The sequence below is a fragment of the Epinephelus lanceolatus genome, chromosome 22, assembly GCF_041903045.1.
Source record: "Epinephelus lanceolatus isolate andai-2023 chromosome 22, ASM4190304v1, whole genome shotgun sequence".
Lineage (NCBI taxonomy): Eukaryota > Metazoa > Chordata > Actinopteri > Perciformes > Serranidae > Epinephelus > Epinephelus lanceolatus.
In genome coordinates, this window is record NC_135755.1 from 36,977,420 (window position 1) to 37,004,517 (window position 27,098).

At 39.6% G+C, this 27,098-nt stretch overlaps 1 protein-coding gene across 1 annotated transcript; it reads left to right on the forward strand.

Annotated features, from left to right (window-relative positions):
- Positions 1-10,555: 10,555 nt before the first annotated feature.
- mad2l1 (MAD2 mitotic arrest deficient-like 1 (yeast)) lies at positions 10,556-22,088 on the forward strand. Its single transcript, XM_033610118.2, has 5 exons — positions 10,556-10,730; positions 14,095-14,241; positions 19,095-19,215; positions 21,344-21,447; positions 21,544-22,088. The coding sequence occupies exons 1-5, from the start codon at positions 10,667-10,669 to the stop codon at positions 21,714-21,716; spliced, it is 609 nt and encodes a 202-aa protein (XP_033466009.2). The 5' UTR covers positions 10,556-10,666; the 3' UTR covers positions 21,717-22,088.
- The last annotated feature ends 5,010 nt before the right edge of the window (positions 22,089-27,098 follow it).

A 27,098-nucleotide genomic window follows, 5' to 3' on the forward strand; every position in this document is an offset into this window, starting at 1 on the left:
TAAAAGTAAAAAGTAGTTAGTTTAAAATGTACTTAAAGTAGAAGTTAGTTAGTTAGTTATTTCCAACAACTTGATGGGGGTCACTCCTATGCAGTGCAAAAATGGTCCAGGGGTCATAAATCCAATCCAAACACTGGTTATTTTTCTATGATAAACCATAGAATTCAATTAAATTTAGGGCTGCACAATATCATTAGAGCATCACCATCGCAATGTGTTCTTGTGCAATAGTCACATTGTGAGACTTGCAGTGTAAGTTGATCATGTCAATATAATATTAGTCAAAGGCAATATGCCATACTTATTTTGCTGGTTAATACTTTAGGTTATGAAGTTCTCAATTTCCAGGACAGTTTGATTGTAAAATGTATATTTCATGCAAATACAGCCTTTCCAAAGCCCAAATGATGACTTCTTTCCAAATAGAGCTATTCAAGTTATTGCAATATACTATATATTGCAATACATATCGCAGTATACAAAATCGACGTCGCTTTGTCAGTTTTGTCTAATATTGCGCAGCCCTCATTCATTTTGACTCACCAACACAACTGTTAGACTGATGATACACTGATGAACTTTTTGAGCAATGTTGTTGGGCATTATTCTCAGGGATGCAAACAGGTGTATGATCAAAAAAGAGAGAGCTTGTCGAAGTGAAATTCTCAATATTAAAATACACTAACACTAATTTGGAAGAATATTGTGTATTCCAAAACATAACAAATCCACTGAGCAACAGTGTTTCCCCTATATGCAACTAGTAGGTGGTGCTCCGCTGCTGAAATATGACCGCTGCTGCTGATTTATTTTTAGTTTTTTCGTCTTAGCTCTTTAGACACTACCATTATATTATTTGGCGCTACAGACGCTTCATATCCAGGTTAATTCACACACTTGTGAGTAAAGCATATAAGAGGAGAGGAGAGGGCTCCATCTTATCTCTTCGTAAACTAAAGTTATATTATTTTGAGCGACGGACGCTAATAACATATACTATTTATCATGTTATACAGTGAAACGTTTCACTTTATAACGTGATGACTTATATTGTTTACACGATGGCACACACACACACACACAGACACAGACACAGGTGGGCCGCATTTTTCTGACCGACAATTATAAATGGCAGTGTGCACACAGGGTTTTCTTTCGTTTGGTTCGTTTCTTTATTCATTTCAACTGCGGCGTCTGCTCCACCGTCCTCCATCTCTCTCTCCAGGCACCGGCACCGGACGCTTGTTCTGGGTCAATTCCACGCGAGATTTCTGAGATCCACCCTTTTGGTTTCCATTTAGCCGATTTTTTTTTTTTTTTTTACTCAGTAACGGATGTGATCTCCAATGTAGCGAAGTACAATACTTCAGTCAAAATCTGCTTAAGTAAAAGTAAAATTACAGATTTCAAAAACTACTGAAAAAATTACATATTACACAAAAAAACTACTCAATTACAGTAACGTGAGTAAATGTAATTAGTTACTTCCCACCTCTGTCCATCACCATCTATGGTGTTGTCTAAAACAGGAGAGTAATCTTCCTGTTTTAGAGCAATAGAGCAATCAACTCACAGTAGTTAGCAGTGGGTAAAATTTTATGCAAACTGAATTAATCTCTGATCAAAAATACTGGATGTTCAATATGAGGGCTGGCAATTTCTATATAGCTTAATTATAAACCGTAATAAGGCTCTGTAGCCATGCCGTTTCTACAGTAGCTCAGAATAGACAAACCAAACACTGGCTCTGGATAGGGCCATTCATGTTTTGATGTTCATTCCTCGTATGATTTCTATACACTTGTTGAAGTTTCAGTTGGTTGTAATCTGCATCAGCGGAGGTGAAGCACACGTATGAAAAATAATTTTCACATGCGTAAAACTTTTTTGTATGCTTGCAAAGCACAGCCTGCTGGGATGTTTCTATGTATCTACTGGCACCAGAAGGGCTCTTTAGGACTAAGTACATACAGTACATTTGTGCACAGTAATGAGCAGGTGAAATGTCTGTCTAGCTTACATATGAGGTGTCTCAAGATTTAGGAACATACAATTTTATTGAATATAATAACAGTAAAAAGTCACTAGACATGCTGCTGTTTTGTGCTCTGACCTATTTAAGTGTTGGAAGTTGTTATTTACGTGACAACGCCTGAACGCAACACAAGCTCAGCAGAGTGCCGTGCTGCACTGCTGTGCAAGCAGCGTGTTTGTCTGTGCATAACAGCAGCCTGTTGATGGTTATTTACACACTGTCCATAACAATAACTTTGTCAGCTGACAAACTGCACCGGGCTCGGGGTCAGGTTTGGTCAGGAAAATGCGGCCCGAGCCGCTCTAGCGTGCTCACCTGTGTGTGTGGTGGAACTCCGCCGTGCGCGATACAGAGAGCAGAGGCGAATTGTTAACGCGTGACCATGTAGAGACAGAAATGACACGATGACATAACACCATAAATAGTATATTGTTATGTTATTATATGAAGCGTCTGTCGCGCAAAATAATATCAGTGGGGGCTGTGGGCAAGACATTGTTACACACCATGTGCCTGTGACTTCAGGCAGAGAGAACACTGCATCAGAGCCGAAGGAGCATGTTTTAAAATACATTTATTTTATCAATTAGTTATTAACTTTTACTATTTTTAGCAACTTGCCCGATCGGGCAAGTGAGTTGTTAGTTTACATGCCCGATCTTGAGTTTTACTTGCCTCGGGCAATCAGGCAATTCGTTATTGTTGAGCCCTAAGTAAGGTAAAGGAGGTTGTTGGGTTGGTGCGGGGAGCAGTGAGACCTGGCATTAGGGGAGTGTCTCTGGGACGCCAGAGATCACTGTCTAGCCTCCTGGAGGTGTCGTGGGACCAACTAGATGAAACACTGGTGAAAGGAGGTTCCCACCCGATGACCCCAAAGACATGTTAGTTATCACTGCTCACTGGTCTGTATAGTTAAGCCTTGCCATAATAGCTTATCATAGGGCTTAGGTTATTCACTGAGTGCTGATCCTTTCTCTAGAGCACAAACTTCTTTTGTTTATTTGAATTCTGTGGTTCTGTGGAGCAGCCAGCATCGTATCAGAGGTGGACAACCGACCAGCTGATCAGACTTTAGATCAGAAGTTTAATGAGAGGTCAATATCTGTTGGTCTATTTCCTCACTTCTCCTGCACAGATGAATAGCTAGACTTCCTACCTGGAAGTTGTAGGTTGGGCTGTGGTTAAAATTGACCACAAACCAGACAACACTGCTAAGTGGATTACAGTTTGCATGATTTTATGTATATCTATTAGATTAGTGTTTACAAGTCTGTAAATATATTGTCTGTGTGTGGCTACCAGTGTTTCCCATACAATGACGAGACTATGACGGCCCCCCATAGTCTAATTTGCCCCGCCATAGTCTCCAAAAAATCAGCCAGATATAAAATGCCTCCGATAAATGAACGTCACTCTGTAGCGCACCGGCTGGAGCACCTACTGAGAATTCTTTGACTTTTGAAATCTTCTTTTCGAAGCCAAACACTGGCTCTGGATAGGGCGTAAAATTAAATGCTCTGATTCAGGGTGCCATACTTGCAAATCGTGAGGGAGGGAGGAAAGCAGTAATCTGTGTCTGTTTGTGTGTAATTAATTTGAGTCTTACCTTTTGTTTTTGTTTCGTATTGCGTATTTTGTATTGTTTTGCATAACTGTGTTTGTGAGTGTGAGAGAAAGAGTTTTAAAAGAATATTTTGTCTGCACATGATTTAAAATAATAAAATAGCCCTCCACTGGCAGATCAGTACGTTAGTCTTTTTTCTTTTGAGTACTGAAATGTTTAACCACTAATCCTTAGCTGTATTTTAAGTGTAACCCTTCACCATAACATACCACTAGTGTTTTTATCATTAAAAATAGAACATTTTTCACACATAAAAAGCACAAAGATGTCGAAATCTATGCATATTCTGCTATCATAACTAACATAAGAATTCAGAATTCACCAGATGGATGCCTAGTGCCCAGTAAACATGGAAGCAGTCTCGAGCGCTTGTAAGGAGGCAGGTTGGAGTGGTGGATGGGTCACAAAAAAAAACAGACTTTCGCTTGGGACTTTCCCCTGGAGTTGCATGTTCAGAAAAGTGTGAGCTTTGAGTGAACTCTAAAGCATTTTAGGGTACATTCTCACCATGATTCTTTTCCTCAATCTAACCTCAAGGACTTTACATTATTTAGGTAACTGTACATTAAGGATGTAATCTCATTCATGGGGTGCAAATTCGTAGGATATCATACAAACTGTTGCGCATGCATTTTTCATAGGATATCATGCAAACCATTCTATCAGAATATGTTGAGGCATGTCTTCTTCTACAGGTTAGAAAGAGAAGATGGAGAAGGCAACAATGTCCAGTGAGAAATTGTCGGGGAAAAAGAGTGTGCAGTGGTGTCATTGATAGTTGGTCCATACTTGTTTTTTTTTAGTAAAAACAAATACCCTTAATAACAGAACAAAAATTTGAAGGTAATTAATGTCATACACGGTTTTGCTACTGTTAACTTGTGCTGCACTTGTGCAATGCTGTGCATTGTGCAGCATCCTTCGTTGATGACACATCCTTGATTACAATGGTTCCACTCAAAACTGCTGGAAAAGTGAGCCGGTTTACTAGACAGCACCAAGGTCCGAAGAATCATAAACAGAACTGTCTCAATAACCAGAGCTAATTTGGTGGAAAAGGGGCAACTAATGATCACCTTCCCAGAGGAAATTGAAAAGATAGCTAGCTCCTGTTAGCTTTCCCAAAACACTCTGACATTCAGCATTTACATGACATTAGAGAATATTATTGTGTTAGTCTGACTAAAACCAGACTTTTAAAATACATGTAAGTATGTTTCGGTTTTGATGTTTTGTTTTTTTAAAAGTTGGACTAACACACCCAGCTAATGCAAGTGGGAGTAAAATTATTCCTGCATGTATATAGTGAATTGGACCCAAACTGGCTTAGGCACTCTACGCGTGCTCCAGTTTCCGCCCTGGGCTTTGACTGGGAAGTCGAATAGCATTAAATTCATAACAGAAGAAGAAGCCGGTTGCAACATGATGAAATCTACATACAAAGCCGTGCATTTTTGAATGGATGAGAAGACACAGTTTATGCTGTGTTTCCTTGTACAGAGCTGTACAAAGTTGTCCACCATGGTACCAGTTTGCCGCTAGCTAACTGTAGTTAACTTGTTTGTCAACTGTTTGGTCTGTGACATAATAGGTCAACTGGAAAATGGTCTAATACTAACAAGCTGAAAGGGGGCATATCGCCACCTATCATAGTGGAGTCTGACAAACTTCGATCAATAAATCAATTCCCCTCCCGTGGTTGTATACTGGGATAAGGAAATGGCCTAGTCGAGCTATAACCGCAGCTCCACTTAACTGTGCATGTAAACATACTGAGTGTCTCACTACATACTGTGCTTGAGGTCAAATAAATCTCCGGATGTCCACTGACAGTTCGGGGGTGCAAGTTGTGGCTGTGGTTATATTTTGGTTACAGAAAAAAAAACTACAAATGACAGAAACACATATGAACTAAGTTTTACTTGGTTTGCAACTTGATAGGATCTTTTGCAGGATTTAATAAGGAGACAAAGAAACACAAAAGGTTCAACAGTCAAACGTGCAAATGAATCATAAAAATTGGAAAAGCAATGCACACTTTTAAAGTCTCGGGCCAGTTACATATACAAGGCAGTCAACAAAGGAAGAGCCTTTACCCGGAGCTAATTCTTGTCTCATTTGTGGTCTGATAAACAGTCACTTGATCAAATTGTCCCATATTTTGCGATTTTCTAGGGCTGCCCCCTAATGGTCGACCGAACATAAGTCCACCAGAGAGGTCATTAGTTGGCAAGATTTCATTGGTTGCTTAGTCACAGAAAAAAAACCAAATGTGAAACTCATTTGATTTGAAACAACAGACGTATTAAGAGACTACGCACGCTCAGCTGTCAGACAGGAGTCATGTTACAAACCAATCACAGCTGACAAAAATATTTCCCTTCTTCTACAAATTTTCAGTTTGTGATAAATATGGAAAAATTGGTCATTTTAGAGCAGGGCTACCCAAAGCTTTACATCTGTCCCACAGGCGATATGCCTACACACTTATAAACAGCACCTGAAAGAAGATAATCTCTGCACTCAGGATTTCAGGTAAATAGGCTACATGATGGTTGTTAAGGTTGCTTAGCAACCCCAGATGCAACCTGCCACCGTGCTCTTGAAAGCTGGCACAAAAAAGGCAGAGGAGTAGCACGTAGAGCTCGACCTTGTGTTTTCCAGGCCGATAAAGACGCAGCATGTGTACAGCCCCTAATTTACAGGGCTGGTTCCTGCAGTTATTACACAGGCTAGTTAACATGTCGGGCAGGAAATCCAAAGCGTGGGATCATTTTGAGAAGGTAAAGGATGAACCCAAGGTGATATGTAAACTCTGCAAGCAAACATTTGCCTATCAGTCATCCACTACAAACATGACATATCATCTGAAACATGTAAGTAGCTGCATGACCATTAGCTACTTTGCACAATCATTGCTGCTTTGCTGTGCACTTGTAGATAAAATATAGGCCTATATTAATGAAGGTTCATTTGTACGGTTTTGTATTTCTCTGTAATGTAGCACGGTGTTAACAATGTTACTTATGCTATTCTTTCTCAGACCTTGAGCTCAAACCATTGTGTTACTCTGCCCAAAATAAATAATTAAATAATTTAATCAAAACATGCAGGCAACTAGTGGACTAATGCCCCTAAATGATGACTATTGGTCAACTAGGACTAGAATTCTTAGTTAGGGGCAGCCCTACTATTTTCCAAACTGGTGCTGCTGTCATATTTGAACACAGCCGTCTGTGCATGCGTCATACTGTGGAGGGCATAGTTTCATGTAAAGTAGTTTGAGAAAATGGTAGGTGCTGGCAGGAAAGGGGAGAGAGGGGGCAATCATACTTGGGCACTGCACAGTACGATTATACCTAATAAGAGAATGTCCTTACTCTCTTCCCACTGGCTCATAGACTGGGGTTTCCAGACATGGTCTGGAGTTGGAGGGAAAGTGGGCGGAGGAGAAGCAGGGGATTTAAGTGGAACACACCTGTCCTGTACATTTTCAGCCCAAACTATCGTGGATCAACCACCAGCTGTAGGATTAGCGCTATTCCATTTTTATATATAGATAAATAAAAATGGAAATAGATAAAGATATAAGTAAAGAAATACATGTGAAAATAAATTAAATCATTAAATGTGCATACAACATTTATGCAGAAATAAATATACAAATTAATACATACATGTGAAAATAAATAAATACTTTTGGAAATAAATAAAAACATGGAATAAATGAAAAAAAACTTTTCTCTTTTCTGAGCTCTTCCAATATCCAATAGTGTGTCTCTGTCTCACCATGCAGACAATTTGGATTACTTGTTCTGGTTTTAAGAAGACTGTTTCCACTTATAATGTTAGAATAGAAACTCTGGTGTAATGAAATAAAGCCTTCATTATACTGTATATCAATCAAAAAATATCAGGGTATTTATTGCAGGTTTCCACATGTCCTAAATTTCACTATCTGTCATTTATTCTCCGCCCCCTCAAAAGTTGTCTTCTTCAAGATGTGAACATACCTTGGCTCCACAATGAACACAGCAAGTGGGGAAACTAGGTAACTGAGACATGCTGTGGCACACACTTAGATGCCAGTATTTCAAAATAAACGCCTCTGTTTAGGTGGAAAACTGATTACTTTCCTACACGGTCTAATGCTGGCATCTGCACTCTCTTTCATGTTACAGTGGCATGCAAAAATTTGGGCTGAAATTTCTCTTTCTGTTAATAGTTAACCGAGAAGAAGATGAACTGATTTCCGAAAGGCATGAAGTTAAAGATGAAACATACTTTTTTAACATTTTAAGCAAGGTTAGTGTATCATTTTTGTTTTATGCAATTTGAGCTCTTTTATCAAGGTCTTGCTTGAATACTCACAGTAAACAACATTTTAACCAGGGGTGCCCAGACTTTTGCATGCCACTGTATTAATGATGGAAGCTTAAGATCATTCGAGGATCTTAAAAGCACACATAATTTATCCAGAAGATTGCTTTTATTAACAATTGAGATGTGCTTTTCAAACCTATGGATCCATGCAATATTTCTCTTTCTGTACACCCGCTTCTTAAGCTTTTATGTGCTAAACCTAAATGTGTGGGTTTCTTCTTTCTCAAAAAGTTTCAGGAAGCTACAAGTTCTATAATGGGTGTTACCAAAGTCTGGAATGTTGACTTAAAGGACTGGTAACAAGTTATTAATTGAAAGAGAATATGGGGAAACATCAGTGTCTCATCAAGAGACTTTAACCATTAAATGATTACAAATGTATTCATAGACTCTTCTTTACTCCCAGGAAACACTATCACCTTCAGCTTTGCTTCACATCTGTGTGCCCCTTATGCAATAACAAAGATATAGGAACCTATTTGCATACAATGTGGCAATGCACAGAGGTGGAGTTTTCTGGTCTCAAGTGGCTCTTCTGGTGGGATGTATGATTGGAATCAACAAACCCTGTACTTTGACAGTTTTACTCCTAAAAGATGATTCTTCATTATCTCTTAAACGTTCTCAGAGAAGACTGTTGCTTTTAGGCTTGACAGCTGCAAAGAAAATGCTATTACAGAGGTGGAAACCCCCACATACACTCCTTATTACTCAATGGGTTATCCTACTGTATGACATTATATCTCTGGAACTCTCTATTGCCTGGTCAAATAGGGCCATGGTAAATAACATTAGAGCTCTGGCTAAGGCAATTGAGAAGGTCAGGCAAAATTGATTTATATGAATCAGCTTGGTCATTATTCTTTGGTTCATTATGCTAAATGTGTGTTGTTTTTTTTAACCAACTTAATATAGAAGCAAATCAAATCCCACTTCGGTCTTAAGCATATTTCTCTCATTCTTCCCATTGCAAAAAAAACCACTTTTATCCCATCTATTCTAGATACAACCTTCTGTACATGGAGTGACTTAGGAATAGATAGTGTTTAAGATCTATATGTAGAAGGTACATTTGCCACCTTTGCACAACTTCAAAAGAAATTCAGTCTCCCAAGGAGTAATTTTTCAGACACTTGCAAATTAGAGATTACACATGAAAACTAATAAAGTAAACTAATAAACTAATTTATGATAAATGTCATATCTCAGACGCAACCCTTTCTCAAAGCTTTGTCTTGTGCCCTAAGGTGGCATCTCATGAATTATTAATATTTCACTAGAACCAGAACCAATGTTGCTCATTCTTGGTGTATCTGAAGCATTAAGACAACTCTCCACTGCCCAACAACGATTCCTCTCCTACCGCATCATTATGGCAAAAAACTACCATTAATTTCATGGAAAGGAACAACAGTTCCAACCTACAATATGTGGGTATGTGATCTAACCAGCACACTACCTTTGGAAAGGATGAGATACATCTTAAAGGGCAGACTCCCACAATATACCACAACTTCTCAACTTGCAACTTCTCATATCACACCTTGCACAAAGTACAGTTCCTGGGTTGTAACCCATTCTTTTACAATATCCTATTTTGAGTAAGAGTTAATACGTTAGGACAGGGAGATAGAAGGGGTTAAGGAGGTCCTGTGCCTACACTCAGTTTCATTTTTTTTTAATTAATATATTTTCAAATTTGATTTAATTTATTTTTTTATTTACTTCATACACATTTAATGCACCTATGTTTTATCTTGTTTCCATGTTTATGTTATAAAGTTATAAGATAGTATTTGCATGTGTAACGGAGTTAATATACAGTATGTATGATCCCACTTGCCATGGCTCACACTTTACTTTTTCTGAAACTGATTTATTTTATGGTCAGTGAACACAACACCCCTGCCGACTAGGGTCGTGTACCCCGGAAGATAGCAACACTTTGGCTGCGCTGTCTCCCTGTGTGAGAGCACGTGAATGAATGAGGCCAAGACTGACTGTGAAAACATTTCCTCTGCCAGATGCGGGAATAAACGGCGGGTGCCAACAGTACTTCATGACTGATTTTTCTCGTGATTATACACAATGCAGGAGAGAGTACACAACCGCTACACATGCCACATTTGAATAAGGTTCTGTTACTGGACACTTGCTCAGTTAGGCTATATGGAATATTGAATCCCTTTTTCTGAGGTGATAGTAGCCTATGTGACTAAGACTAATACAGTTCACTAATTTGACAGCTCATACAGTTGAAAATGTCTATGTAAAATGTGGTGTTGTGTACCAAATGAGTCATTGACTGCATGAGTTTTAGGTCAGGGGAAATCCTGTTGTTCCCCATGCTGCTGCGACATTTTACCCTAAGTTTACATCCAAGGAAATAAAGAAATATTGAAAAATGAATGAGGCAAGATAGTTGAGTTATCACACACTGCCCTCTAGTGCAAAAATAATGTAAGCGTCATGTGACACGTCATCAACAGTGCGCCGTAATCCTTCACGCAAGCGCAGGAGTTGCGGAGGTGACAAATTTCAAACTGAACGGCGGGTAGCTGAAACCCAGACAGAAAAACATATCAAGAGTTCATTGTTAAGAATTCAACCAAAAGCGTTTGAAAATGACCAGCACGTTGAAGGGAATTACTCTCAAGGGAAGCGCAGAGCTAGTGGCCGAGTTCTTCTGTAAGTACTTTTATTGTAGCCTATTTGTGGTTTTTAGCTGGTTCGAGCGCCTTCGACACGCACACATAACGTACAATGCTAATGTGCTAACGTTGCTGGGCCTGTGTAGTATGGAGTTTAGTAACGTTACACTTAGCATGGCAGTCCGTTAAAATATCTGAAAACTGGTTTTGGAGCTTAAACTCCACTCTGCATCTGAACACACGGCCAACCAAACTCTTCTAATTTTGTCAACATTTTTAAATTAAAGGCTAAAACGCGTTCACAGTGAAGTGTAACGTTACATGCCGCCCATCGTGGACTGTACTGGGAAAGACAAACGTAACGACACTAAAATAAGAATATAAGTAAACGTAGAAACTATACAAGAAAAGGAATTCAGTTGACAGTTAGGTGTATAATGTTAGGTGCGGTTTGTTGTGTTATATAACGTTATGCCGAATTCACCAGAAGACAGACGGGAGAAACTAACGTTATACTTAACCTGATCCTTTGCTAGTAAACAGAAGTAGGATTAGTGCATGCTCAGTTTATAGGCAACAGTCGTGTAATGTTACAATACTAATTGAAAAGCAGACATATAGCAGAAGTACAACGCTACATTATTTTTTAATCGCAAAGCTAAATTCACCAACACTGTCAAAGAGGACACAGTATACGAGATAACAGAAAATCAGGCACCGTGCATGTATTTATGTAGGTATATATCATGTGTATATATATATATATATATATATATATATATATATATATATATATATATATATATAGTGTATGTGTGTGTGTGTGTGTGTGTATATATATATATATATATATATATATATATATATATATATATATATATATATATATATATATACATATATCTCTGTGTGTGTATTAGTATGTCATTGGTATCGGCTGATACTGGCTTTAAAATTAGAGAGAAAAAATCTGAATCAGCCAACATGCTGGTGGGCCGTCATGATAAGAGTATACATGCATAATATCATGTTAATTCCACTATAGTAGAGACTTGATGATTACTAAAATTAGATTGGGGGGGGGGGGGGGGGGGGGGAGTGACAGTTAGGGGAAGGGCTAGGCGGTATTGGTATTGCCATTGGTATTATTTTGGGGGGATGCGGTGACAGTATGATATCGCGGTATCATCTTCTCTCTTTTTTTTAGACCTTGAATAAAACAATTTAAAAAGCCATACAAGTCTAGGATGGAAACTATTTATCGTCAGAAGTAAAACGGTTGCTAATCCATCTATTATTGTGTATAAAACGTTATATATACAATATGTATAAACGTTGGGCCTGGGGAAATAAAAATAAAATAAATGAATAAAAATAAATGAATAAATAAAATAAAATGGAAAGATTTCTCTCTCTAGACTTTTACTTTTCTTTTTTCCCCCCATGCTTTATTATCGGTGTTTAACACGGGAGAGGGCGACAGGAGGTCAGCCACTTCCAGAGAGTGGAGGGGGAGAAAAATGATAATTAAAAAAAAAAATAAATGGATGGATAAATAAAATTACTTAGAAAAATCTCTCTCTCGCTCTCTGACTTTTATTTAATTTTTTTCATGTTTTATTTTCAGTGAAAACTAATAAAATAAAAAATAAATAAATGAATGAATGAATGAATAAATAAATAAATAAATATATAAAATGAAATAGAAAGATTCCTCTCTCTTTGACTTTTATTTATTTATTGTACTTTCAGTGTTCAGTCTCCCTGAGAGGGGAGAGGGACAGCAAAAGAACTAACCACTCACATCGTGACCTTAACAACTCTGAAACTAAGAGCTCACATGTGACCCCTATGACTCTGCCAGGGTCCACACCCACACAGGGTTTAAAGCCTGCAACTCTGTGATTAGGGCTGCCACTAACGATTATTTTCATTGTCGACTAATCTGTCGATTATTTCTTCGATTAGTCGATTAATCATTTCATCGAAAAATGTATTAAAATGTTGAAAAATGTCGGTCTGTCTCGCCCAAACCCCAAAATTACATCATCTAATGTCTTGTTTCATACTCATGCCAAAGGGTTTTAGTTCACTGTCACGGGAGAGTGTGTAAAGCTGCCAATATCTGAACGTAAGAAGCTGCAGTAAGAGTATTTTGGGGTACTTTTATAGTACTTTTCTATGAAAAATGACTCAAACCGATTAGTCAACTACTAAAATAGTCACCGATTATTTTAATAGTCGATTAGTCATCGATTAGTCGGCTAATCGTGGCAGCCCTATCTGTGATAAAATGAAATAGAAAAATGTCTCCCTCTTTAGTTTTATTTACTCTTGTTTTATTTTCAGTGTTTAAGACGGATGAAGGCGGCGGGGGGGGGGCCTGGGAGCCCCCTTCTCCCACGGGCCTGGGTTTTGGTGTGGTCGGCCAGGTCACCTCCATCACGTAGCGAGGCAGGTGCGTCAGGCAGGCAGGACCAGCCAGCTGCTGGGCCCCGTTCTGCCCCTGTAGCCAGAGTACTGCAGTATGACCGTAACCACAAAAGCAGTACAGCGGCTTATGTTTACTGCGGTATGTTACCGTCACCGCGAATACCGCCCAGCCCTAGTTAGGGGTAATTGTCACTTGTGAGGGCACCATGAATGCTGAAACGTACATAAAGGTTTTGGAGCAACATATGCTGCCATCCAGACAACGTCTCTTTCAGGGACGCCCCTGCTTATTCCAGCAAGACAATGAGACACATTCTGGACGTGTTCCCACAGCGTGGCTTCGTAGTAAAAGAGTGCAGGCACTAGAGTTACCTGCCTACAGTCTAGACCTGCCTCCCTTGGAACATGTATGGTTACATACATTATGAAGCGAAAAATAAAACAGCAGCGACCCTGGACTGTTGAAACGCTGAAGTCGTATTTTAAGCAAGTTAAGTTTCAAAACTTCAACAGTTCGTATTTTCAGTTCCCAAACATTTACCAAGTGTTGTTAAAAGAAAAGGTGATGTCACACAGTGGTAAACATGATCCTATTTCAACTTTTTTGGAAGATGTTGCAGGCATCAAATTCAGAATGAGTGTACATTTACAAAAAGTTATGAATTTGAACATTAAATATCTTGTTGTTGTACTGTATACAGTTGAATATAGGTAAAAAAAAACAAAACAAAACAAAACACTGCGTCCCAACTTTTTTGAAACTGGGGTTGTGCTTCTCGGTTATACTTTGATAGGTAACAAGCATAGTGTCACCAGATGTGGTATGTTTTGGTTTAATATGTAATTTGATTGTGTCGTTTTTCTGTATCTCCTCTTTGAATCCTGTTTAACTTGGAGCTGTTTGACTGCTTTCTGCATACTGAGTTTTCATCTTGTCTGAGCCATATGATTCACTCTCTCCACCACAGCATTTGGTATTAACAGCATCCTGTACCAGCGGGGCATCTATCCTCCAGAGACATTCACCAGAGTCACCCACTATGACATGAGCCTTCAACTTACCACTGATCCCAAACTGAAGAACTACCTGACCAATGTGGTGTCTCAACTCAAAGGTAGCCTTAACGGTGTGCTTCTTTATTCCTTGAATGCCTCACATTTTGGCTTGCAACAGCCTGTTTTTCGCCAGGGGGGTTTCACCGTAGATGGCAACATAACAATGGGGAAAGGTAACCCTGCAAGAAAAGACTTTTTTTACGGTCTCATCATGTTCTTGTTTCACTTTCAGTGGGGCAACAAATAAATTTAAGTCATTTTGAACTAAACAGAGTTTTATTTTGCTGGGTACCCTATCAACCCTCCCCAAAGACCGCTGACATAATAGTTGTTCCATTGTCCTAATGTTGATTGAATTTCTGCATGGGTGTATTTCCACTGCAGGGTTCAGCTTGACTTGACTTATCTCACTTTCAATACCAGTACTTTTCTCCATTTCATTTTTCACTGCAGATAGTACCCCCCTCAGTGGAGGTGAGATTCCCAGCTGATAGCCATTGCCATCGCCACATTTACTGATTTTTAACTTGACACTTGCTAAATCCTTTCATCAGCAACCACACAGAGGAACATGTGCACTTTGTAAATTGTACAGTGTAGTGTATGTTGCAGGCTGGCATTTTTAATATCTGGGGTGAGTTAATCAGAAAATCATAGTTGCTGCTGGTGGTAGCTTGGCTATTTAAAAATGGTGGGTTTGTGCAGGATGTCCCTCTAGTATTGGCTCAGCTTGCTTGGGACACCAACTAAGGTGGTACCAAAAAATGTACCAGATACTAAGGCTGCTCGATTAATCTTACTACTTAATGAGGAAAACTCTGTCTGTGGGTGTGTCTGTGTGTCTGTTCCACGTTTTGGTAGTAGAGGGTCTTGGGAGGATGCGAATAAAGCAATATTACATCAATTGGCCAAAGGGGGGCACTATAGCAACCGATTGAAATTGCAAACTTTGAATGGGCATATCTCATGCCCCGTATGTCGTAGAGACATGAAACTTTGCACAGAGATGCCTCTCTTCATGAGGAACAAATTTGCCTAAAAACCCATTTTGAATTTTTTGAAAAACACTTAAAATCGATCTCTTCCTAGGAAGTTTGACTGATCTGCATGAAACTCAGTGAACATAATCTAGGGACCAATATCTAAAGTTCCCTCTTGGCAAAAGTTGGAAAACTTAATAAAACTGAGCTTCTTTAAAGCAATGAATATTGTGGAGGGCGTGGCTCATCACATAAAGGTGTATAACATCTCAAGGGTTTCACCGATCACCACGCAACTTTGTAGGCATATGACCACACATAATCTGAGGGGACCCCTCCATTATTGACCCGATCAAACAAAATGGGGGCGATAGAGATCTAATTTCTTATCTAGGCCAAACCGCCATATTGATTTTTACTGAACTTGGTAGATATGTAGAACAGGATGCCTCAAGGTGACTGGAAAAATTGGCAAATGGGTGGCGCTATAACAACAGAAAAGGAAAAGACTGGACTTTTGAAATACATGTGAACATGTTAGTCTAACTTAGGGCTGCACAATAAATCGATTTTAAATTGAAATCGGATTTTTTAGTTAGGCTGATGATAAAAAAAGAAAATCTTAAAATCGATTTTCCCTTTAACTATGGCAATTACGGTACGGCTCTCCATGCTGTGCGCATCCATGCTTCCGCAGTAACCTCCTGAGAGCTAAAATGACATGGCGTCGCCATTGGCAAGAGGCAGTGACAATTTTGTTGAGAAACGGGGAAAGAGCAAGTGGTATGGCTTTGCAGTTGCAGATGAAGAGCAAACCACTCCTCATTGGAGTGGCTGTTGCTACGAAAGATAGCATCACAACTAATCTTTTCAACACCTTGAGAAGAAGCATGTGCGTGTGTGGGAGCAGTGTATTGCTCTGTGGGCTGCCCAAGAGAAAGAAAAACCACCGTTAGCATTAAAAAAGTGATGTTTTGGGCAGTTTCTATGTTGGCCATGTAGCCCTTTACATTTTTGGACAGACGAAATGTACAGAGCTGTAAAGTTGTCCACCATGGTACCAGTTTGCTGGCTCAGTTATACTTGTCTCAGACTTGGGTCGGGTTCGGTCAGGAAAATGCGGCCCGAGCCGTGCTCTGGTGTGCTCACCTGAGTGTGTCTGTGTGTCTGTGTGTGTGTGTGTGTGTGTGTGCGCATGTGCTAGGGCTGTCAACGAATATTCTAAATTCAAATTTAAATTCGAATTTGAAAAAAAAAATGGACCTTTGAATGTGAAAATTGATATTCGAATGCGGAGAGAAAAAAAACACCACCGCAGCTGTCCTCTTTGCGAGTGGGCGTTGGCATCAGATGCGCATTTCTCCACACTGGTCGACAGCCGTTCTGCTCCCAGCTGTTGTCTCCGTCACCTTGCTTGACACATTCGCTCGCGGCTCGCGCAGAAAATAGACCAGACGCCGAAACGATCGCTGCAGGGCGTGAGCCGGTCACGGTCCGGCGCTTCGAGGCTATTCGCAGCGCTTCCGCGGGCGGTGTGGCCACGGGTCAGAGAGGGGGGGCGAGCGAGAGGTCCGCGGTCGCTTATAACGTAATGGTATAGATAATTGTTTTATGTGTTTTAATGTGTAGGTGTGTAAATGTTTTCAAAGACGTTTATGTTGAAATAAAAATACCTACAAGTAGTTATGTTTCCTTGTATTAATACATTTACAAGTATGTTTCCTTGTATTAATACATTTACAAGTATGTTTCCTTGTATTAGTTTGCCCTCTTGTGGACATAATGCGAAAAAAAAAAATTCGAATGGTTCGAACCTATGAGTTATTTTTAGAAGGAATATTGGAACGTCATTTTTGAGCAATTTTGACAGCCCTAGTGTGTGCACGCTTTTGTCTGTGTGTGTGTGTGTGCGCATCGGGGCGAAACTCTGCCGTGTGCGATACAGAGAGCAGAGGAGAATTATAAAGGGGCGACCATGTAGAGACAGAAATGACATGCCGTCATGTAAATAAGATAAATAACATAAGCCTATTTAGTTTGTTTAATAAAAGGACAAGGTATAGACCTGTTCTATAGGCCTGGATATGAAGCATCCGTAACACATAAAAAGCATAAAGATGTTGAAATCTAAGCATATTCTGCTATCATAACTTGGCTCTCAGAATTCACCAGATTGATGCCTTTAAATCAAATATATACATAGTCCTAGTCCTAGTCCAAAATCCTGTGGGAAACACTGAAATGGACTAGTTGATCCATAACTGTAGCTCCACTTAAGGTGGGATTTATATTTCTTTTTCAAATCGACGCTGTATCCATGGCATAGGGCTCTGCATTGATGTAGAATATACGCCGTAGTCTGATGTGCACCTCCCCAGAAATGTAACTACGCGTTGCGGTGCCGCAGAGCTCCTGTCTATGTAAGATGAAAACCATTTCCTGCAATGGAAACGAAAGCTTTTATTTACTTTGATTTCACACATACGAAACAATGAATTGTGAAGCCTATAAAGCCCCCACAAAATGGCATTTTAAGTCTTGTGCATAATTTATCCTGGCTTCATGAGTAGAGGTAATCTCAGCTATTCACTAGACTAATTTATACAATATAAAATGCTGTAGGCTTGTGCTAATAAGGTTAGCATGTATTAGGGCTGTAGTCAACCAAAGAAAATCTTGGTCAGCTAAAATCGCACATAATCTTCAACTAATCGATTAGTTGTGGGAAAAAAAAAATCTGCATGTTATTTTTACTTCTGCAGTGGTGTGTCTGTGTTACTCTGCAGTTACACCTCCAAAACACTAGTCGGTGGTGGAGGACTGTGTTAAGTGCTGTAAAGTTTAGTTCAAAGCAAACTATGTCTGTAGTTGATTCAAAACACACATTAAATATAGCTTAATAGAGACAATTTCAAACACAAGTACGCAAACTGGCTTCACTACAAGTCGTAGAACTGACAGACAAACATATGTCTATCTGGACACATTTCCTCCACCAATACAACATGCTAATGTTATTAGCACAAGTCTATGGTATTTTACATTGTATAAATTAGCCTAGCGTCTAGCGATCTTTTCCTCTTCTCATATAAAACCAGGGACAACAGCAACATGTAACAAAGGTAATGGTACATAATTTGGCTCCATTATAACTCACAACATTCACCAACAAAACAACTGTCTTATACTAAACACGTTTTCCAAACAAATACAACATGCTAACGTTATTAGCGCCAGCCTGTGACATTTTACATGGTATACGTTAGCCTAGCGACGAGCGGAGATTTCCTCTGCTCATATGAAGCCAGTATAAATCCCTGAAGGATAAATCACACACACGACTTAACTTACTGTCTTCACAATTTATTGTTTCTTATCTGTGAAATACATCTAAATACAAGCTTGTTTCCACTGAGGGAAATGGTTTCAGCTTACAGAAAGAGACAGGAGGCCTGCGTCACCGTGACGCTGAGCGTAAGGGTGGGCGAGTTCAACTTTCTGTCAACAATGGAGGTGTTTTGAAAACACCCCCGTTGTTGACAACTATTTTCACAGGTAACTTAGCCTGTCCCCCTGCTGCAGGAAATAATGGATTAATCCTGGAAAGCTGTTGATGTAGCACTTTTCTTTACGGTCAGTTGTTACTGTATATTGTGACACCCTGATCTCAACCATAATTGAAATATTTTCTTAATTGTATTGTATGTTTTTTGTGTTTTTAGATTAATTTAAAACATGTATGTCACATGACCAATCAGCAAAATGTATCTAAAGGAACAGGAAACAGGCTGATGAAGGACATGTGGCTGAAATGGAGTTCTCAGTCTCTGAGTTATGTCAAGTTGACTTTAAAATTAAGTGTATGAATGTATATTCCACTGTATCTATTTTGCACCGCAGGTCAGTGAATGTGTTTGTTCTCTGTTTTGCAGAGTGGCTGTTTGAGTGCACAGTGCAGAAGTTGGTGTTGGTGATCACATGTCTGGAAACCAATGAGGTGCTGGAGAGATGGCAGTTTGACATCGAGTGTGACAAATCAGCCAAGGAGAGCAGGTCAGCTACTGTAACTGTCTACTTGTCTTTGAAGAATCTGAGTTACAAAAGTATATTGAGCTGCTATCTTCAAAAAGTTAAACCGTAATTTAGACCACTTTACTCCTGAGTTTAGCTGATGAATGAAATAAAGATTTTTTTTTATGGATTTGTAATATTTAAAGGCAAAATCATCTTCTTCTGTGTTACAGAGCTCTTTTGTTGTCCAAAAACTGTTAAAAACATGTCAGTGAGCCACACTGTTGCACTGGATGACATGTTCCCTTATTACCATGAACACTAGTTGTAACGGTACACAAAATTCATGGTTTGGAATGTGTATGTTTTGGGGTTACAGTGTTTGTTTTTGGTACTAGATGGCGATATACATACAGTACAGGCCAAAAGTTTGGACACACCTTCTCATTCAATGCGTTTTCTTTATTTTTATGACTATTTACATTGTAGATTCTCACTGAAGGCATCAAAACTATGAATGAACACATGTGGAGTTATGTACTTAACAAAAAAAGGTGAAATAACTGAAAACATGTTTTATATTCTAGTTTCTTCAAAATAGCCACCCTTTGCTCTGATTACTGCTTTGCACACTCTTGGCATTCTCTCCATGAGCTTCAAGAGGTAGTCACCTGAAATGGTTTCCACTTCACAGGTGTGCCTTATCAGGGTTAATTAGTGGAATTTCTTGCTTTATCAATGGGGTTGGGACCATCAGTTGTGTTGTGCAGAAGTCAGGTTAATACACAGCCAACAGCCCTATTGGACAACTGTTAAAATTCATATTATGGCAAGAACCAATCAGCTAACTAAAGAAAAATGAGTGGCCATCATTATTTTAAGAAATGAAGGTCAGTCAGTCCGGAAAATTGCAAAAACTTTAAATGTGTCCCCAAGTGGAGTCGCAAAAACCATCAAGCGCTACAACGAAACTGGCACACATGAGGACCGACCCAGGAAAGGAAGACCAAGAGTCACCTCTGCTTCTGAGGATAAGTTCATCCGAGTCACCAGCCTCAGAAATGGCAAGTTAACAGCAGCTCAGATCAGAGACCAGATGAATGCCACACAGAGTTCTAGCAGCAGACCCATCTCTAGAACAACTGTTAAGAGGAGACTGCGCCAATCAGGCCTTCATGGTCAAATAGCTGCTAGGAAACCACTGCTAAGGAGAGGCAACAAGCAGAAGAGATTTGTTTGGGCCCAAGAAACACAAGGAATGGACATTAGACCAGTGGAAATCTGTGCTTTGGTCTGATGAGTCCAAATTTGAGATCTTTGGTTCCAACCGCCGTGTCTTTGTGAGACGCAGAAAAGGTGAACGGATGGATTCCACATGCCTGGTTCCCACTGTGAAGCATGGAGGAGGAGGTGTGATGGTGTGGGGGTGTTTTGCTGGTGACACTGTTGGGGATTTATTCAAAATTGAAGGCACACTGAACCAGCATGGCTACCACAGCATCCTGCAGCGACATGCCATCCCATCCGGTTTGCGTTTAGTTGGACGATCATTTATTTTTCAACAGGACAATGACCCCAAACACACCTCCAGGCTGTGTAAGGGCTATTTGACCAAGAAGGAGAGTGATGGAGTGCTGCGGCAGATGACCTGGCCTCCACAGTCACCGGACCTGAACCCAATCGAGATGGTTTGGGGTGAGCTGGACCGCAGAGTGAAGGCAAAGGGGCCAACAAGTGCTAAACACCTCTGGGAACTCCTTCAAGACTGTTGGAAAACCATTTCAGGTGACTACCTCTTGAAGCTCATGGAGAGAATGCCAAGAGTGTGCAAAGCAGTAATCAGAGCAAAGGGTGGCTATTTTGAAGAAACTAGAATATAAAACATGTTTTCAGTTATTTCACCTTTTTTTGTTAAGTACATAACTCCACATGTGTTCATTCATAGTTTTGATGCCTTCAGTGAGAATCTACAATGTAAATAGTCATGAAAATAAAGAAAACGCATTGAATGAGAAGGTGTGTCCAAACTTTTGGCCTGTACTGTATATATATATATATACATACACATACACATACATACATATATACACACTGGGCTGCCTCACCTCAGTGTGTATGTACACAGTATTTTGGATCATGCATGTTAACTCATTTCTCATGTGTCACCTAGTGCTCCTAGAGAGAAGTCCATTAAGACCATTCAGGATGAGATCCGCTCAGTTATCAGACAGATAACAGCCACAGTTACTTTCCTGCCGCTGCTGGAGACACCATGTGAGTACCCAGACTCTTTTCTACCAACAGACTTATTTGTCTCGGTTTCACTTCTGGATTATTGGCAATTGACTAAATTGTGCCCCTCCTCTTCAGGTGCATTTGACCTCCTTGTGTACACAGACAAAGACCTGGTTGTTCCTGAGAAGTGGGAAGAGTCTGGGCCGCAGATCATCGACCAATCAGAGGAGGTGCGCTTACGCTCCTTCACCACCTCCATCCACAAGGTTAACAGCATGGTGGCATACAAGAGGACCGACTCAGCTTAAATTTCTAAACCATGCCCCCCCCCCCCCTTCCACCCTCCAACCATTATCTCCTATAGAAAACATTAGATTTTACAGTGCCCTGTCCTACCTCACTGTCTGTGTCTCTGTCCAGTGTTCTGTACATGATGAACCCAGTGTTCTCCTGTTGTCTGATCTTCACTTTGTCTCACTTGTCCTTTGAGGATATAACAGCAACCTGCTCTGTCTCTGCTGATGTAAATATTTCTCATAAGCAATGATCTGTCTCAGGAGCAACTGTCTCTTTATTATTATTTCCCCTTCCTCTCAAGTTGTCAACCTCTGTTTTAGAAGCTAGTGGTTTATATGTTAATCTTTTATAAATTGTCAAAAATAAATGTTTGTCACAAAGGTGTTCTATGGTTTTACTGCTTTTTACCAGAAGGTGGCAGTGTGACATAATCACTGTCAGGTTCCAAATGATTCTATATGGGTTTGTTGTAAATATGTAAGTTATAGCATTCACAAGCATTTTTCTTTAATGGGACATACCATTTACTTGGCTCACAGTGTTCAGTAGTGTTGACAACTGCAGATGTTATAATAGTACTGTATCAGCATATTGCATTGTCTCACCTGCAGCTGACACCCACAAGTATCTTATCTAAAATAACCTGATGTAATGCCCTCCCATGTACATGCAACAAAGCAGATTTCAAAAAACAGAAATTCTCTGAAACAACCAAGAGACTGAGGCAGTAAGTAAATAACAGATATTTCATTTTTAAAGGAGCACAGGTGTTAGGCAACAGGCACATGTATTACAGTCCTGGGGTCTCATTTCTAAAACAATGCGTAGGATCCATACTAAAAATGTACATATGGCCAGAAGCCAAAAATGGCATGCGGCAAAAAAATATTTGACAATTTCTACAATCAGGCCTCCATCTGATCATCTGCGTCGTCATTTCCCATCTCAAACCTCCTTTTATGCGTATGCGATGTTAATAAATGAGACTCCTGGACACTTACTCAAGGTAGAAAACATAGCCACTGATACAAACAAGCCTTCTGAATGTGTATGTCTGTATAAAAGTGCTTTTGTTACAACAGGGCTGTCGAGCCTGTTTGTTGCTGTTAATAAAATGCACCTACTAATACTAAACTGGGCCAGGGGCCTACTAATACTAAACTGTTATGCACTTTACATTGTATAACAGCCTGGGCAGACACTTGACCCCATGTTTATAATGAAACTTTTCAGCTCCTATAATATGAAATGTTGCTGTTTAACTGTAGTTAAGTTAATAACACAGCTTATTCCAAAGTGAGATTAGAGGGCAGACACATACAGCTAATAAGCTTTGTTTCATTTTTTTTTTTTAGCTCACCGTATGGATTTTGTAGAAAACAAATATGCTGACAAGAATCTATGTGATTAGGATTGCCAGTATTGGTAGTGAAACTTGGACATGGTACTGTTTCCACCCAGTTCTAGTTTGAAGATGTATTCAGAGCAGTTCTGAAAACAGAAACAGGATTTTAGAATTCTTTGCAAATTTATTAAAAAAAACAACAACTAGAATTATCACCCCACGGTTGTATGCCTCCATGCACCAGTCAAGTTTCTCTTACAGTTCCCATCTATGTCTGTGAAAACATTGATGCTTCACACACATCTTCTCCCTGACAGCACAGAAGATCTTTACAATCAGTACAGTTCCAAGATTAGTGTCACCAATTCAATATCTGACCAAATGTCTTCCCTTATCTTTCTGAGATATGATGTTGAATAATGGCCAAAAAAAAGTGTTTTTGCAGAACAATATGATGTCATAGTAAAGTTGACCTTTGACCTTTTGGAAATCAAATGTCATCACTCACTCATTTTATCCTATTAGACATTTGTGTGAAGTTTTGTCATAATTCCCACATGAATTCTTGAGTTATGACAATTTGTGAGGTCACACTGACCTTGACCTTTGACCTTCGACCACAAAATTGTTCTTGAAATGTTGTATTCACGACAATGAGAGATGCTAACCTAATCAAATCAGTTCATTGTTGAGTCCAAGTGAACATTTGTGCCAAATATAAAGAAGTTCCCTCTTGGCGTTCTTGAGATATTGCATTAATTCACAAAAATGAGACATAAGGTCACAGTGACCACCAAAATCTTGAATATTTAAAATCAGGAATATTTGTGCCAAATTTGAAGAGGTTCCCACAAGAAATTCTTGAGATATCATGTTCACAAGAATAAGACAGATTAGGTCACATGGACTTGACCTTTGACCACCAAAATTGCTGAGTACAAGTGAATGTTTGCCAAATTTTAATAAATTCCCTCAAGCTGTTGTTGTGATATTGTGTTCACGAGAATAAGATGGATGCAAGGTCACTGCTACCTTGACCCTTGACCACCAAAATTCAATCAGTTCATCCACAAGTCCAAGTCAACCTTTGTGCCAAATTTGAAGAAATTCCCTTGAGGCATTCTTGAGATATTGTGTTCACAAGGATGGGACAGATGTTGGACGGATGGACAACCCCAAAACGTAATGCCTCTAGCTACTGCTATTGCTGGCACAGAGGCATAAAAACCTGAAATATCAACTTGACATGAGTATTCTGACCCTTAACTCAGTATTTTGTTGAAGTACTGCAGCAATTACGGCCTTCTTCTTGGGTATGATGCAACAAGCTTTGCACACCTGCATTCGGAGATTTTCTGCCGTCCTTCTCTACAGGTCTTCTCAAGCTCTGTCAGGCTGGATGGAGACTGCCTAGCTTTTCATTAAGGATATCTCTAAACTTTGCTTCATTCAGCTTTCCCCTTAACCCTGACCAGTCCCTGCTACCACATCACCATGCTGCCATCACTGTGCTTCACTGTTTGGATGGTATTGGGCAGGTGATGATTGGTACCTGGTTTGCTCCTGACATGACACATAAGCCCTGTTTCCACCAAGCAGTCCGGTATGGTTCAGTTCAGTTCAGTACACATTTTTTTTTCTTTCCAATGTGAAAATGTGTGGATGGTACCAATGGAACTACTCCTTATCGTACCCATTTTTGGTCATCCCCCCTGTTGGGGTACCTAGTACACTGATGTGGTACTAAAAGGTGGAGCTAGAAACACTGCAGTCTGTTGATTGGTCAATAGTGGACTGTCTCTCTGCTCAGGGCTGAGTTATTGCTGGTTTTGAAGTGTATATAACCACTGTTCATACCGTGGCAAGTTTCACATACATTAGTAAACTATAACTTTAACTATGATATGAAAGGATGTTTTGCTGCCTCCTGCTGCAGCTGTAGGTTGAGAAAAAAATAAGTAAATTAACTAGGCTGACTGCAGGCAACTTTTAAGGTAGAACGTTTTATTTATAATGTTACTCAACGCATGAGTTGATGTGAATCCATAAGCACACCTTAAATTTCAATATGACAACTTTGACCATTCCATTAGTTTTTATTGTCTCTCTTGGATGACACACTTTTAGTAATGAGTGGATCTTCAAGCATTTAAAAATATAGATGAATTTCAACTGAATTATATGACCAACATATATTCTAATCCTCACTTGGAGAAAAAAAATTGCTTACCTAGGTTCCTGTGGACTACGGCAACACTAAACCCTGCAATGCAAATGCACAGACCTGCTGTTTTGAATGTCCCATGGAGAGACTCTCACTGTAGACTCTGAAAATGTCGGTGTGCAACCATGTTCTGTGTACAATAAATAAGGTGCAAACTTCCCTCTGTGTCACCAGTGATGAGGAAATACAGCGAGTGATGGACAGAGTAGTGAGTCACAACAACCCCGCCCACATTTAAGAGCACTTTGCAGTTTGAGGTGGAAACGCTAAACGTACCTAGGGTCTCGGTACCATGTCTGAAGGGTAACTTTTGGTTCCAAAGGTACTATACTGAAAGTGTTTGGTGGAAACAGGGCTTTTGGGTGCTTTCACACCTAATCTGTTTGGTGCAGTTAAAATGAACTCAGTTTAGTTTGCCTTGTTAGTAACGATTTGTTTGGGCTGGTATGAAAGATGCAAATCAAATCTTGGTGCGGTCTAAACAACCAAATCGAGATCACCTAAAAGGGTGGGTCTCCATTCGCTTTCAAACAGGCTCTGGTACGGTTTGTTTGTGGTGTGAAACAAAATGAACCAACCACAGGATTTTATGATAGCAAATATGTGATTTGAGTGTGATTTCAAAATCCATTTGCTGATCGATAAACATGTCCATGATCTTGGAATTTATTTATATAATGTATGTATCCTATTTATGCATCTGGTATCTATGGTAACAAGTATGCACATCAGTGTGGGTAGTTAATCTGATTAAAAAGCTGTTAAAACTGCAGTGCTTGTGTCCAACTCTGTGTATGTCAGTTCATTATCTCCATTAAAAAATGTGTGACAGCGATCCTACAGTAATAAGCTCCCAACCATTACTGTGCAAGATGTCTCCTTTTTATCCTGTCTCTACCTGTAAATCATAATACATAACATGCGGTGGATTTGCAATCCACTATTACTGATAATGCTTACTATCAGTTAGTCCCATTTCTTCTTGAACTCTTACACCAGGGGAAGGCAACCTGTGGCTCCGGAGCTGCATGTGGCTCTTAAGCCCCTTTCCAGTGGGTCCTTGTGGCTTATTTTTATTTATTTATTTATTTTTTTACAAAAAAAATATATATAAAAATGAATAACAGTTATTTGTTTAACATTTTATTTTTTATGTATCATTGTTGTATGTCTAAAGTGATTCTTACATTCTTCAATTGTAAAAATGTGTAGTCTACACCGATTAAAAAAGTTGGGTGGCCAGCTCTAACAAAAGTCCTGGTTGTTTCAAACTTTTTCCATTGAAGAATTATGGAGGCCACTGAGCTGACCTTAAATGCAGCACTTGTTCTTTCTTGTACCCTTCCCCAGATCTGTGTCTCGACACAGTCATTATGTCTCTCGGCTCTGCAGGCAGCACCTTCCACCCCCATGACTTTTGGTCTGTTCTGTGACACTGTTTATAGACAGGTGTGTGCCTTTTCAAGTCAGGTCCAATCAATTGAATTGACCACTGTTGGGCACCTGAGATAATTTTCAAGTGTCATAGCAAAGGTACTAAATAAATGGACTAGCGCTGTTCTTGTCTTCCGACTACTCACAGCACTTTTACACTACATGTCACATTCACCCATTCACACACACAGTCACATACTGGTGGCTGAGGCTACCATATATGGTGCCACCTGCTACTTAGTAACAGCAATTTGGGGTTCAGTATCTTGCCCAAGGATACTTCGACACACTGACTGTAGGGGCCGGGGATCAAACCATCTTTCAGTAACTGTGTCAATGTAAAATTTCATTTTATGCTTCTTAAAAATTTGCAAAAAAAAAAAAAATCCA

Bases quoted from the DNA above. Each gene is read 5' to 3' on its own strand.
- mad2l1 (XM_033610118.2), top strand. From the start codon at position 10,667: ATGACCAGCACGTTGAAGGGAATTACTCTCAAGGGAAGCGCAGAGCTA. The intron at 14,242-19,094 runs GTAGCCTTAACG...TCTGTTTTGCAG, and splicing joins TGTGGTGTCTCAACTCAAAG to AGTGGCTGTTTGAGTGCACA. The intron at 19,216-21,343 runs GTCAGCTACTGT...TGTGTCACCTAG, and splicing joins AAATCAGCCAAGGAGAGCAG to TGCTCCTAGAGAGAAGTCCA.